The sequence below is a fragment of the Lolium perenne genome, chromosome 2, assembly GCF_019359855.2.
Source record: "Lolium perenne isolate Kyuss_39 chromosome 2, Kyuss_2.0, whole genome shotgun sequence".
Lineage (NCBI taxonomy): Eukaryota > Viridiplantae > Streptophyta > Magnoliopsida > Poales > Poaceae > Lolium > Lolium perenne.
In genome coordinates this window covers 68,555,146-68,570,910 of record NC_067245.2, presented here as the reverse complement: position 1 = coordinate 68,570,910, position 15,765 = coordinate 68,555,146, and the positions used below count along the sequence as shown (strand labels likewise).

The 15,765-nt window shown below is 42.0% G+C and overlaps 1 protein-coding gene across 1 annotated transcript in view; it reads right to left on the bottom strand.

Annotated features, from left to right (window-relative positions):
* Positions 1 to 3,848: 3,848 nt before the first annotated feature.
* Positions 3,849 to 15,765, bottom strand: part of LOC127332880 (uncharacterized) — a 29,650-nt gene continuing 17,733 nt past the window's right edge. The window contains exons 3-9 of the mRNA XM_071825362.1: positions 9,355 to 9,466; positions 8,901 to 9,069; positions 8,343 to 8,795; positions 8,148 to 8,210; positions 6,301 to 8,000; positions 4,470 to 6,007; positions 3,849 to 4,369 (exon numbers count right to left, since the gene is read on the bottom strand). Of these exons, the coding sequence (XP_071681463.1) occupies positions 7,896 to 8,000; positions 8,148 to 8,210; positions 8,343 to 8,795; positions 8,901 to 9,069; positions 9,355 to 9,466 (902 nt within the window). The 3' untranslated portion in view covers positions 3,849 to 4,369; positions 4,470 to 6,007; positions 6,301 to 7,895. The remainder of the gene's footprint in view (positions 4,370 to 4,469; positions 6,008 to 6,300; positions 8,001 to 8,147; positions 8,211 to 8,342; positions 8,796 to 8,900; positions 9,070 to 9,354; positions 9,467 to 15,765) is intronic.

The window sequence follows — 15,765 nt, the reverse complement described above, 5'->3', positions numbered from 1 at the left end:
TGAAGCATCTCGCCTATCATAAAACCAATATTCAGTATAACACAGTTGTGTAACCATGATGTGTAGAGTCTGCTTTCATTGCATATATTGCTAGAACACACAAAAAAGGCTATAACCTAGTTTTTTTTATAAAAAAAACTGAACCTTTGAAATGGCATATTGAATAGTGACTGGTCATGTACACATGAATATTTATGCAACACGGTATAATACTAAGCAGTAAGCATGCACTATTTTGTAATGCTACTCAGATAAGCTTTATATAAAACCAATGATTATGCACTTCCAGGACAACAAAATCAAACGTGTGTGCTGATTATTAAGTGAACAGAAAGCGTCAAGCTTTTGGTTCCGAGGGCATACCAGTGGTGAGTGATACAGGGAAAGTTAATTTGTCCGCGAACTACTCTGTACCTGTAGAGATTTTCATGTAATTAGCAGAGGTTTGTAAAAGGCTAACCGCTTAGATCATAGCTCCTCCTTCATGGAGATTGGAATTCAGTTAACCACATGGCCTACGTATCATGAACTCGTCCACAAAGAGCAAAGCCTAATGGACCAACCAAAAATGAGCAGGTACAGTTGTTTGATAAGTTACTTTTCAAATAGTCGAAAAGGAAACAAAGAGGGTATATATATTATATGTTTTGTTTGCAAGGACATGATGCATTATGTCTGAGTGTAATAATCCGTCTAGACAAAATAAAAGACAGAAGATACTTATCTGATGGCTGAATCCAATTTTTTGTTTGTAGATGAGAAATCAAAAGTATGTCATGACAGTCTTTGCCCTTAAGCAACCTTCATAATTCTAAGAAAACAAATGTTATAGCCCAACTTTATGATGGATAAAGAATAGGCATATAATAAATGAAGAAATATAACATTATCATCACCTAAAAAGGCTTGCGCTATGAAACACCAATGCAGAAGCTGATGCAAATACCCTAGATATGCTATGGAACAAAAGAGAATGACCGGGACAAATCTAGGCTGAACAGGAAATGCTGGGTCAAAATATTACTTAGGTTACACAACAATAACTGAGTTTAGGCTGCATCAGTAGAATAGTATTGTTGAATACATGCTTCCATAACATCAAATGGATAAGCCTTATATGCAAACAGAGGCATATTCTCAGGCTGAAGAGTAACTTCATGTATCGTTGTACATTGAACAAAGTTGATGATGTACGGATGCTCTGCCGTTCTGCACTTCTTCCGTGCCCCCGCAGCAATGAACATCTCAAATGTAGATCAAGCCTTCCTTCCATTAGTCTCTGAATTGATCGACGCAGTTGGCTGGTACACAGCTCCCTCTATCGTGTTCCCCTAAAATGGCGGCCAGACTTTAATATTAATTGTACACGAAAAAATTAAGTTAGTTACCAAAGCATTCCAGGGGGAATTTTCTATGAGCTTTAATGAGGAAAATTAGAACTTTAATCGCATTTTTTTTCATTGTACAAATAATTGGAACTGAGGAATAACGGGGCATCTTTGCTCTATATAAGTACCTCACATATACTGGGTTGCATACGGCTTAAATGGTATCATCTATGCGTAACTCAAAATTCAGGCAGTGGCCAAACCATTTTTCCTTAATCATGTACCATATTATTATCAGGTGGACATTTCAGTAGCTTAGAAAGACAGAGTAAATAAATGTTGATCTATTTATAGCTGAATGAATAATAGGGTTAAGTACTTATAGAACTGTAGCATTATAATGGTAAAAATAATACTATCTTCTGTGAAGTTTAAGTACCATAGATGAAGATAATCAGATAATAATATATTTGTTGGCAAAAGGAGGCCACATATTGGTTCCAACAATCCAAGCGGTTTATAACAGAGGGCGAGTAAACAAAGTGTTTGAATTTTCAAGAGTATATACCTCATGGTCAACGGCAATAAAATCCAATCATGTAAGTCATGTCGTGTGTCCTGATCTCTATATTCCTAGTGAACTACACAATCAGAATGTTCAAACATAACTACTGTAGGTCAACAACAATATATAGGTTGTAAAATACAATTAAATATGCCTATTGGTGCAGAGTAAAACAATTGACATACCTATTCTCCATTAACTATTCGTTTACTCATTATTTTCTTAGCATAAGCAGATATAAAGAAAGGAACATAGAAAAATTGTATTCAATGCTTTATAAAAGGGAAGGACGAATCTAAAAAAAAATCAATTGCACAGTCAGCAGAAGTTCAGTATTTGCCAGCAGAAGGATAGGATATTACAAACTAATTATTTTTACCTCCAATGCCTCCTAATAATGTGTTTCTCAAAAGAATTAGGACATTACAGTAAGCAAGGTTTACTTACAGGAAATGATAATAGATACAAATAGAAGAATATATAGTGCAAGATAAAGAACGTATGTAGTTTTTGCAGTTTCACAAAAATTAAATTGGGTAATGAAGGACGGGACAAATTAAGTAGCAAGAATCCAAGAAGAAAAAGGGAAGAAGGGAGATTATTTTTGGTACCTAGCGATTGTTGACTATGCCATTGGCAGGTTCCTCTTCCGTCGAAAAACCAAGCTTCAGAGCCAAATCGTCCTACCAAATCTTAGTTGCTAGTGAGCAGCAGAACCCTGGTAAGGACCACAACGACAATTCAAAGGAAAGTGAAACCTGAAACGCTCGTCAGAAACAAATGACAGGAAACCACCTCTCATCGACCAAAAGCGAAGCGTCGACTGATGAACTGAAGCAACTTCCTGTACTCAAGAGGAAACCATGTGGATATAAGCAAACATTAAGTGGTCTCCCAGAGTCCCAGTATGCGGCGGCCAAGAAAAAAATGAACAGATCTGAAGAGCTGGGGACAAACACGCTAGAGAACCTGCTGTGGAATGACGGGGAAGGCAGCGGCCGGTCCTGGAGAAGACACGGGGCCTCGACGCGGAGGGTTTCGCACGGCGAGTTCACCCGCAGCCTCGCAGCGCGCGTCACCTCCTTCACACTCCAGCGAGGAAGGAGAGGAGACGACCGGACCAAGGGGCGGAGGAGCAGCCGCCATGAAAGCTTCTTCCAGGGTTCTACTATCTTGGTCGCAAATAGAAGGATGGCACAGGTGGAGAATGATTGGGGGAGCCGGAGCATCTCCTCGACGGCCGCTACACCGGAGCCGACCCTCTCCATGGCCGCCTGACACACAGCTCTGCCAGGGTCTCGCTGTAGGGCAGGGCCACCGCTCATATTCGTTCGCTCAGCCGGCGAGCACGTACACGTCCACTACACTTAAATCCGCACGGAGCGGCGGACAGAGCGAGAGAGGAAGGCGCCGGCCCTGGAAGGATGTGGCGCCGGCGGCAATGGAAAAGAGGAGAGCGGAGAGAAAAAGGAATCCGAGAAAAGAAAAGGTTGAGGCAAAACGAACGCTTGAATCATTCGGTAGTGGGCACCGCTTTGACCAGCCGATTAACTAAATCCACGTACGTGGCACACGATGAGGAGCACAGCGGGCCAGAGAAAACGAAACTGCTACATCCACCCAGGCCATAACGATGCCCACTACATAACACAAGGAAAGAAGCACAAAAATTCCAAGATAGCTTTGAAACTGTACACTAAAAACTCACTGCGGAAATTAACCACAATTTAGCATACGTGTCAGCATGTCGGTAGTCTCAAAAAAAAATCAAAATTGTAAGAAAAAAGAAGTTTGTTACCAAATAAGTATAGTACTAGCAAGGTCTGGCGCGGCGGCACGCCGCACTGAATGTGGATTAGAATAAACGATGGTCTTATTTTGAAGTGCATTTCTATCAGGATGTCACTTTCACTAATAGTCAAATTGGTTACTTTCGCCCATATTCAAACTGGATGTCATAGAAACCATCCATAGAGACATTATGGGTGTATTAACATAAAGATTAGCTGGTAAGTTTGTATCTCGTCACAAATTTCATTACACCATCAAACAAAAATGAAATTGTACTATTCAATTTAAAACAAGTTGCACACTTCGTAATATAACCAGAGGCTAAAAACACAGTGGAACACATGCTAGGACAATCATCTTGATTCTTTCTACTTGGTTCAATTTCCTTGACTTCAGATATTGTACGAAGGAACAGTGCCACTCGTGAATTCCTCGTGGAAGGCTCAGCGTTGCCATCATTTGGGCAGCCGGCATCTATCCCAGTCGAGGAGATGCTCTCCTTCCTTATGTGTCTCCTTCCTTCTAATAGGCTGCAAAGATTGCTTGTGCAGCTTCGATATCTAAGTTTATGCCTGATATGTGATTCTTCTTTGATCTTTGGCCTAAGCTCACATATTCAAATCAAGGCTGCAACCCGAACTTTGAAAAAAAAAAGTATTTTTTGAACAACTCTAAGATCACAAAGCTGCATACATTTATAGATGGAAAAAATAAATAATTTACAAAGGTTGAGTTGCATGAAATGAATAAAACAACATTCACATAGCACGTAATAAAGATCATACCAAAAATGTGTGGGGGAAATGATATTTTCCTTCACATTTCCCCCTCTCTTAATCTTTCATTCTCCAGGGAGAAGGCAGGTATTCTTTCGGTGTCTTCCATATTCATCTCGTCTGCACAACATGGCAGCAACAGGCAACAAATCTTTAAAAAATATGTAGTTTAAGCCAGCACAACAAATAAGTTGTCTACAGATCTGTTGCATAACCTTCTCTAAGATATTGTTGCAAAGTCTCAACTTCGTTCCACACCCAACTCTTTGACTAACAATTTGGATTCAACAACCTATTGTCGTTCCTCATTGTGAGATTTAATAGAGAAAGAGAATGAAAATTCTCATATCTTGACTAAGTTAAGCAAATACATGCCACTGGAATAGAGCAAAAACCGACCTTATAAAAATTTCCATTTTCTCCATTCCAAAATACTTTATGTGGAGGTCATCGGTATCCCTCATGTGTATTATCACATTAGGTTATGACAGATTTAACAGTATTATAACCTGAATGGTGAAAAATTATTGTATTATATCTAAAACTTAATCATTTATATGTTCCAAAAAAATTATTTAAAAGAGAATTTTTTGAGTAAAGTCGACCATGTCGGCCTACTACTACCTCTGTGATACCTCAAAGTAACTGTTTAGTTCTTAAACAACCATCTTTGATTATCAGTTGGCTAGATATGACAACATGCTAACCGCACTGCCAACTGGATATATGAATGTATGCGAATGTCAAATGGTAATACACACAATGGTACCTCTGGACCACATATCACAATTTACAGCAATATCTTGGGACTGAAATATGGACTCATCCAATGCCAACACAAGCAACAAAAAACTTGCTAACAATTGTTACAGAACCACGAAAAATTAGCAATTCAACGTTCTAAGGGGCAAACTAACATTTCAATTTAGGATCAAACTAAGTAGGACTGGGCTTGAGTGTACGTTGGGTACTGACTGACTAATTGAAGGAGGCGGTGTTATACCTCTTGCAACCCAGCATAGTGCTACAACCATTCCAGAGTATGCATAGCCTTAGACTTATTCCCTAACACCACCTTCATCTAATAATTAGTGGTAATGAGTGTGCAGTCAATGTGTCTCATGCTATGAGTGCCTCCAAAAAAATAAGGAAAGGATTTGGTGCATTCATCACATAGAATTGCATGAGCAGGCTTTAAAATCTGTAAGAGTAAGCGAGTTAGGAATTGATAAACATACCAAGCAATTATGTTCCTGTAACAAACTCTTCCTATAACCAGTGGAAACTACTCACATCTTAATAAATGGAGAGAACAACATGGATACTACCAGTACTTATTCATCCCTACCTTGGGTTCCTCAATAAAAAGAGCCTCTCAGGAAAATCCACCTAATTCCAGGAACACTGGGAGTGATTTCCTGGAGAATCTGCTTTCTCCCATTAACCAATATAAGCATGGCACTCAAATATTCAGATATCCATTGTGCGTAAGTGACCAGCGCCACTTAATAATTAGTCTTCAGCGAGGCAATGCAAAGCTGGCGCATCTAGAATTGAATATAAATTCATTATGAGCTATTCTAACATGAATTTACACACAACTTGAAATCATTGTGGTCAGTTTGAATGCCCTCTCCATATTTATACACAAAGTTCTAATTTCTATTTGAGATTCCTTAATTTTTTTCCACCTATGCACATCTAATATGTCTCCTTCCAATATACAGTGACACAAATACCCCATTTTAAAAAGGAGATTTCTAATATATCACAGAGTAGATAAAATGATAGTGATACACAACTAAAAACATATAATCCGTATAAATTTACTAATACTTACATAAATTAGTCTTCAACAAAGGAAGTCATAGTTGGCAACAGAATGCTTGCTTCAGAATTTTCATGAAGTGGAGTTTGCCGGGATGCATGTAAGACATGAGAAACATGACAGAAGTAGATTCTTTGAGAAAGTTCTTATGGTAGAAGTAACCTTATTGGACTGCACAACATGTTTCCCACGATCTAGAGTTATTTTATGGCAAATGGAAAGAAATTTGTTGATTGGATTGTATCTGATTATAAAAGTGTATATTCACTGGTCAGCATTGTATCATGTGCTTACATAATTTGCATCTAGTCCTGACTTGCTTAAAGAGTCATATGGAATAAAAAATAAGAACTGAAGTAACCAGAAAAAGTAAAATATTGATGTATATTGATGTTCCAGGACTCCTGCTAGAGTAACAGAACTGTTACTCTAGCAGTCACAATACAATTCTACTCTATTGCGAGAAATGTAATATTTATGTCACAATTCGAGATATACACCTCACATAAAATATATAATTTAGAGCAAAACAAATTCACTTCAACAACTACGACCTGTGCTAGAAGAGGTCTGCTATAGAGGCGAAGAAAAACATACACAGATGCTTTTCTAGTTTGATATACCTTCTATTACATATTCTTATGATTTTGACACAGAAAAACCCCGATGACATCTGTAGTGCAGAATAAAGGAAACCTTAAAGTATGCATCTGGTATAAATGCTTCCAGAAGATCAAAACGATAAAATGCAAACAATGGGAAATTATCAGGCTGAGGAGTAACTTCCTGAATCATTGTGCATTGATCAAATTTGATTATGTATCGATGGATTGTCATTCTGCACTTTTTCTGTGCTCCCGCAACAATGAACATATCAAGTGTAGATCAAGCATTCCTTCAATTAGTCTCTGAATTGATCGACGCATTTGGCTGGTACACAGCCCCATCTATGGTGTTTCACTGAAATGGTCACCTGACTTTAATATTAATTGTACACAAAAATAAATTAAGTTTGCTACCAAAACATTGCAGGGGGAAATGTCTATGAGCTTTAATGAGGGAAATTACAACTTTAATCGCATATAGTTTTTTTCCTTGTATAAATAATTGGAACTGTTATATCAATAACATGGCATCTTTGCTCTATATAAGTACCTCACATATACTGAGAAGCATAAGCCTTGAACAGTATGCTCTATACATAACTGAAATTCAGATGGGTCTGCATTTCGTATTATCTTGCAGTGACCAAACCATTTTTTTTCTTCTTCCTTTACCAAATTATTATCAAGCCAACTTTTCAGTAGCTTAGAAAGATAGTAAATAAATGTTGACCTATTCATAGCTGAATGAATAATAGGGTTAAGTAATTATAGATAAGTAGCATTATAATGGTTAAAATAACACTGTCATATGTCAAATTTAATTACAACAAATAGAGATAATCAGATAATAATATATTTGTTGGGAAAAGGGGGCAACATATTGGTTCCAACAGTTCAAGTGGTTTATACAGAGGGCGAGTAAACAAAGTGTTTGAAGTTTCGAGAGTATACCTCATGGTTGATGGCAATAAAATCCATCAACTATAAGTGACGCCGTGTGTCCTAATCTCTATATTCCCAGGTGCCCGCAGCACGCACCATTTCCATTTGTAGCGTCCGCATGGTACATCTTCCAGGAAGAAATGCATCCTTACTTTCCCAATATGCCTACAATTATAGGTTATTAGTACAGGTAAAATTAATGCAATTAGAGAATGGTAGTTGCATAATACAGTGAGTAGAACGGAAAGAAAAAGTGAAGGAAATGATATAGAGGAAGAAAGAAATAAACAAAATGAGCGAGCAAGAATTCACCTTATCGATCCAGTGGTTTTTGAAACTACCGAAGGACTTCTTGCCTGCCAATTGCAAGATTTCCTGCCTCCAAGCTTTGACGTCAGAAAAAGCACAAAGTACTACCAGAGAAATAGCCACTAAATTGAGAGAATAACCAAAAATAGCACGATTAGAAGATGGCAACAATTGATTGATCTCAGAGCCGCACCGCACCTTGAAGCATGGCAGTTGTGCCTGGAACGGGAGGAACGGCAAGCGGAATAGGCCGGACACGGCCCCATGGAATACTTGTAGGCCTACCATGCCTTGAGCGCGCGTCCTCGGGCGGGTACGAATGACGACGCAGAGGCGGAGGAGACCCATAAGGGGGCCGACATCGCCGCGTGCGCCGCGCCACACGGTGACCATGGTCGCACGAAGCCTTGAGCGCGCGTCCCCGGGCGGGCATGAACGGCGACGCAGAGGCGGAGAGGGCGACGAAGAAGGGGGGCGACCTCGTTGCGTGGGCCGCGATGCCGGTTGACGATGGTTGAACGGAGACAGAGCGGCCGCAGCAGCGCCTGATGGAGCAAAGAGCGGCCTGCCTGCCGTAGGGCCTTCCTCGGCGGCAGCGTGGTTGAATGGAGGCGGAGCGGCGCCGGCGCCCGAATGAGGAAAAGGCCGACGCTGTGGCCATGAAATTAGATGCACATGAGCATATATGCGAGGAAAAAACAAAGGGAGAAATCAAAAACTAAATTGGGGATCTGTGTTGATAATCAAGGAACATACCTCTATCCAAATGTGCAGCCTTCCAGGAGATGAAGAACAGTGGCAGCCGGAGGTGGAGACGCATAAGAGCAGCGCCGTTGGCAAGCCTTCATGGACTCGGGCGACGCTGCTGGCTTTGATGGTGGCTGGCCGCCGAATCGAGCGGCGGCGGGCATCCCGTGCAGCCCAGCTTCATCTCAATCGGCAGCCGGCGGGACTGCATCGGCCATGGCAGGAAGGGCGGTCCAGCGGCAGCAGCACAACAACCGAGTCCAGCAATGGAAGGGGGGCGGCTCTATGGCGGGGAATAACGGCGCGACGGGCTCCGATCGTCCGGGAATCCTGTGGGCTCGGGGGAGGCAAACCGGACTGCTGGCGCCGGCGCGCAAAGGGAAGTGGCGTGGCTGGCCGGAGCGAGTCTCCTACCGCAGCGGCACCATAGAGAAGACCGAAAACCACATTAAAATCAGAAAACCAAGACCCCTCCCGCAGCTTCCTTCCAAGCAGGAGAGCTCTAGGCATGGAGAAATCGAGGCAGGACCGCATGAGCGAGCTCGGGAGGAGCTCCGGTAGGGGAGGGATAGGAACTGAGAGATAGAAAGAAAAGAGAAAAATAGGATGGAAAGAGAGTCCAGAGGGGACAGAAACGAAGCAGCGCCGCTTTGACCGACCCAAAATCCCAAGCCAATCCATCGCTAGAAGCACACGGAACGTCCCTGAAAGAAAACAAATAAAAGTGCCAGACAAAGTGTGAACCCTTAGCCACCCCAAATTCTAAGAGGGCACCAAAACTGTACACAGATAAAACCTAGCAAAAACTAACAATCCAAAACACATACGTGTCATCCCCAGATTAATTCTCAAAAGATCTCAAAATTCTGAGAAAAAAGATGTTTGTTCCCAAATAGTATAGTAGTTATAATATAATATTGTAAAATAAATCTAGCCGCACAAATGTGCGGGTCACCAAGCTAGTTAAATTTAAAACAGGTCGCGGTGGTTGGTGATGGTACGTCAAACGTGTATACAACTCACCCCGAACAGAAAAAGTAAGGTCAGCGTGACCGGCTCCATGAGGAGTTCTTATCAGGATTAGTTAGGTCACGACCAAAATCCAATCCGTAGCACTAGGTAGCAAAATCAGCATCCCTTTCCTAATTCTAATCGGTAAAACAAGCATAGATCGGTTCAGCCACACATCTTTTTCGTTCTCTCCCCTTTTTATTCTCTAACGAATATTCTCCTTAACGAGCGTAGATTGATGGAGATGGTTTTTGTACCGGTCAATCTTTATATCCTTTCTGGCATAGTTTTGTAAAAGATCGGCAGGTGATCCGTCCTTTCTCCTCTGCCGTGGTTCATCAACGCGTGTCCGGCAATCCCGATTAGATCGGCACGATCGGCAAAAAAGAAAAAGACCAAAAGAGACCCATTGATTAGGCTCCTCTTGCCGTGCTACTTTAAATTTTCTAACTTTTCTTTCATTCGCAAACATACATTGACAACCTATGTGACTCTAGGTTTCTTTTCCTAATTTTTGCACGTGCATGCATTTTCCCTTTAAAATTCGTAGGACATACAAATCTCAACACTTATGCAACTAAAAATCCTTCAAAAACAAAACTTTCATACCCTGCGGCTTTTAGGAGGTTAGTGACAAGAATCAACCACATGTTTAGGAGCGCAATGACATTCTCGCTAAAAAAACCATGTTTCACACGTGGGTGTTTCACTAATAAAGAGAAATATATGTTCAGTTGGGGCCACGTTTCGACGTGTGTTCTCGACGAATCAGTTTCTCAGACAAAGTATGTCGAAGGTGTTCATAGAGGTAGCATGTGCATTTGTGCGTTCATAGGAGCGAGTGTATGTACTTAGTGAGCATTTATATTGTACCGTGTTTTGTTAAAAAAGATGGTGTAAAACGGGCACCTTTTACGATATACTCCCTCCGGCCCAAAATGTAAGGCGTCTAAGGATTGGTCAAAAGTCAAACCTTACAAACTTTGACCAAATATTTAAAAAAAAATTACATCTACAATATCAAATTGACATATTAAGAAAATACACTTTAGGGTGAATCTATTGATAATGATTTAGTATTGTAAATATTTATATTTTTGTGTATAAACTTGGTCAAACTTTAAAAACATTGACTTTTAGCTAATCCTTAGACGCCTTATTTTTGGCACGGAGGGAGTATCATTCAATAAATACTATGAATTATTCGATCGTTTGTTCAAACATGTCAATTAGATCGGTCGATTGATCAACTCGGATCGGTCGATCGAGCATCAGAGTTGTCTCAGTGGTGACTAAAAATAATGCACATTGTATGAGACTGACGTACCACAGATTCTAAAGAAAAATGAGGACCATGTGGCCACACATCCTGGACATAGACATTGTGATTATATTCCATCTATTCTATATTTGGAGAGAGACATCTTTCGTTATTAACCCGTTGCAACACACGGGTATTATGCTAGTATCCCCTAATTCAGATCACATGGACCATGCACTTCATCTTGTGATGGCATCACACCGACTCACGTCAAGCAACGACGCCGCACCCTGCTTGTTAGGCTGACACCGACTTCATATTAGATATCATGTAGTACATGTCAAGTACCAAATCACTGAGAACCAACCTGTGGTTGGATGGTTAGGAGGGCAGTGGCACCCCAGATTTCACGCTTTGGTGTCTCAAAAATGGAGGAATAGTCTTCTGTGAGATGCGGCGTTCCCGATGACATTGTGGTGCTAGTGGTGACTTCGTCAATCTCAATACCCGTCGGATCAGTTTCTTGGATGCAGTTTCCTGGAGGTGCTCGAAGGGGTAGAGTGTGTGTGCGTGAGTGATGAGTGTATGTATGTACGTGTGAGCGTCTATGATTGTACTGTGTGTTGCAAAAAATAGTATTAATTTTTATCTTGTTCATACTAAGACTAGCAAAGCGTTCCCTGCTCTATAAACTCTCAAGAAACACCCCTATAATATCTATCTAGTTCATCCTAATGTTAGAACAGTAATTGCATGCTATGTAATTCATCTATTTTTGATAGGAAATCTACATGTTTGTTTGCTTTTCTTACTCTCAGGTGACAGGTTGTGTGTTGGGACCATAGCCACCGTCTGTTTTATTAGTTGCAAAATGTTGTTTTATATTCCGCCATTCTGTGCTCTTCTGTGTTCACAAGGTTTTACATTATAATTTCATCTGTTTTGTTGTAAACAATGACGGTAAATGCCAATTACTATTTCCTTTCTGCTATCCTTTTGCCATCCTGTAGTACATGTGTGAACTCATTGCTCTGGTACATTTAAATTCTTCATTGTTTTTGTTCTTCAAGAGCTGCAACCCTAACTCTTTGCTGTAATTTCATGTTGCACTATCACATGGAACACAGCAAATCGTGGAGTGAATCACCCCTATAATCCAGTAAGTACCTTTCATTTTTGTATTGATATGCTTATCGTGCTGGAACCAGTTTGTGTTTAACACATTTACTCTCCATATAGATAGGATAACTGGTTTGAAATAAATCATGCTATTTGTATGACTGCACGTCTTCGTTCATTTTCCTGCTAGCTTCTCAAATTTGTTCTATTGCATGTCTAATCTTTTTTTTTGTTTCATCATGATTAAACCAATTTAATTGTTCTGCTTAACTTAAATGATCTGGCATTTTATTCCAGCCACATAATGTTTGATTGCTCATGCACTTCCTCATACCGTTATGTCTTCTGGATTTCATCCATACATGATATGAATGTTTTGCTTGGTGAATATGAGTCAGATGATGATTCAATTGGTTATTAGTCCTTGATTCATTGAGTTGACTGATGATTAAAACATATAAACCTTGCCACTTTCTGGCATGCTTGTTGTGGGATATAATGAGCATATTTGTTTTTTGTAAGACTTTTTTCTGATTTCACTGTTGATTAATCCAATGCCACCTTCTGTAGTAGGAAATCCACCTTCAGTAGGTATCATAAATAAGATTTGTTGTTACTTTTTGGCTGACCCATCTTTTATTTTTAGGCACACAATGGTTCATTTGTTTGTTTCTCCTTCCCTTATATTGCGCTCATGGGTTAAATATTGAAATAATATGTCAGTTTATATGAATCCCAGAATGGTTGTTGTCTAATCTGTCTTAATTGGTCCTGCTCGTTTATATTTGGCACCAAATGGATATATTTCTCGTTTATCTGAGGCATTCCCATGGCTGGCCGATGATTAAAATAATGAAATTTAGGGGGTTGGAGATTCTCCAACTGCACAATGTCTGTCTAGTTTTGTCCACATGACCACTTTTGTGGAACTTAAGGGATCTGAAGCACCCCTTCCAAGTGACAATTTTAATTGACAGACTTCTGTTATGCAGTTTCCTAGCTTATTTTATTAGGCACAGACTGTCTAGTTACTTGATTTATTTTGTTCATATTTGCCATCCGGTTGCTCTGCCTGTTGCATTGGGGTTGATATATAGCTTGCTTTGTTATATTATGTCTTATGCTTTGTGAAAATCTGCCATCTGTTTTGATGCTTTGCAAAAATCTGTGACAACTAAGATGGTTGTTTTCTCAAATTGTATGGTTCTGTAACTTGCACTGTCTTGTTTTCATCCCCGGAACAGAGCAAGGAAGGCAGATGGCAGGGCATGTACATCAAGTGTCCAGGTCTTTCCACAGCACAGCCGTGACAATGCCAATTCATCTGATAGTCAGATGATATCTACTGTCCCAGCCATTCCAGTGCAAACAATCGCTGCCTTTGCACACGAATCAATTGATATAATTCAGCAGCAAAGAGATGAAAGAGATTCAAAAATCGACATAACAGTCAATGAGATACATGAATTGAAAAATAGGCAAGCTTCGATTGAGCAGATCCTTAATAATCTACTCTACAGATCTAATGGAAAGCCAGCTGTTACTTGCACTCCGATGAATTCTACCTAACAGAAATGCAGTTTTGCCGATGATGCCATTTGTATGGCTTGTATCATTTGAGTTATTTCGACTTGTTGTGGTATTTGAGAATTTTTCCTGTTATTGTAATACTTGAGCTTTTTTTCCTGCTATTGCTATAGTTTGCAATCATTGTAACAAATTTTCAATGTAATGATTATTTGATCTTGCACTCGGCCTTAAACAGAACTACTAGTATGGTCTCACAATTTTTTATCATTATACTTTGCAAGATTTAGCGGATGCCCCAAATTCAGAGCATCTCCACTGGCGGCCCCGATAGCGATTTGGGGGCCGGTGTCATTTTAGGGCTCGCACCGGTGCGCTCCAAACGGCGCCGGCCATTTGTCGAGCCCAATAGAATCGTCGGCATCCCCGTGTCGGCCCCTTCGCCAAAGGCGCGAATCGGGCGCCCCTGGTGCCTCGCGGAACGACGGTTTTCGCTGGTGGGCGCGCCTTGTCAACGAGAGGACGCGACGATTCGCATCGGCCGCGACGCGGGAAGGTTGGTCGTCGGCGTTTAATGGCCTCCCGCGCGGAAACCGAGGCAGCGACTGGCCACGAGGGCAGCGACTGGCCACGCGGCGTCCAGTCGCCGTAAATGTGGATAGTTGCCACCGCTAGATAGGACGTACGCCGTCCGCCACCGCCGCTCCATTCTCTCCTCTCCACCACCGCCGCTCCATTCTCTACTCTCCACATCAAGATGCCGCACCGTCTGAAGACCACCTACTCGATGCTTGGCCTCAACGGCCGCGCGCTGCCTCCACCACCACCGCAGCCGCAGCCGCAGCCGCAGGCCGACAACGAGCACAGCTCCGACGAGGACGAGGACCCATGGTTCGAGGCGTGGCATGATGTCTACGTAGCAGAAGCGGAAGCAGAGGCGGCGGAGGAGGCAGCGCAGTCGGGCGAGCCGCCGCAGGCCCCCGCCGACCCGGAGCAGGCGGCAATCCTCGCGTCGTTGAACGCACAACGATACCAGCGGTTGAGGGAGGAGGAGCGCGAGTTAGTCAACGACCCGAACCTCGAGCACGTCCTCGAGATATCGCGCCAGCGAGCGGTCACGGAGGAGGCGGGACGCCGCCTCATGGAGGCGGAGCGACAGAAGCTCGCAGATCTCAATGCTTATCACCACTACGACGCGTTCGCTCGCCAGCAGGCGAGGCGCGCTGAGATCGAAGCTTCTCGGGAAAGGCTGGAAGCGCGGGGACAGCGCCGCCAGCAAGCCCCTGCGACGCCGGCCACCATGCTCCACCGCCAGATGCGCGAAGCAACGGAGGAGAAGCGGGCACGGACGCATGCGGCAATGGCGAAGAACAACGACGAGGAAGGGCCGTCGAGCGCTGATGCGTGCAGTTAACACACGTCCGTTGGGAACCCCAAGAGGAAGGTGTGATGCATACAGTAGCAAGTTTTCCCTCAGTAAGAAACCAAGGTTATCGAACCAGTAGGAGTCAAGGAACACGTGAAGGTTGTTGGTGACGGAGTGTAGTGCGGCGCAACACCAGGGATTCCGGCGCCAACATGGAACCTGCACAACACAATCAAAGTACTTTGCCCCAACGTAACAGTGAGGTTGTCAATCTCACCGGCTTGCTGAAAACAAAGGATTAACCGTATAGTGTGGAAGATGATGTTTGTTTGCGAAGAACAGTAAAGAACAAGTATTGCAGTAGATTGTATTTCAGACGTAAAGAATGGACCGGGGTCCACAGTTCACTAGTGGTGTCTCTCCCATAAGATAAATAGCATGTTGGGTGAACAAATTACAGTTGGGCAATTGACAAATAGAGAGGGCATAACAATGCACATACATGTCACGATGACTACTATGAGATTTAATCAGGGCATTACGACAAAGTACATAGACCGCTATCCAGCATGCATCTATGCCTAAAAAGT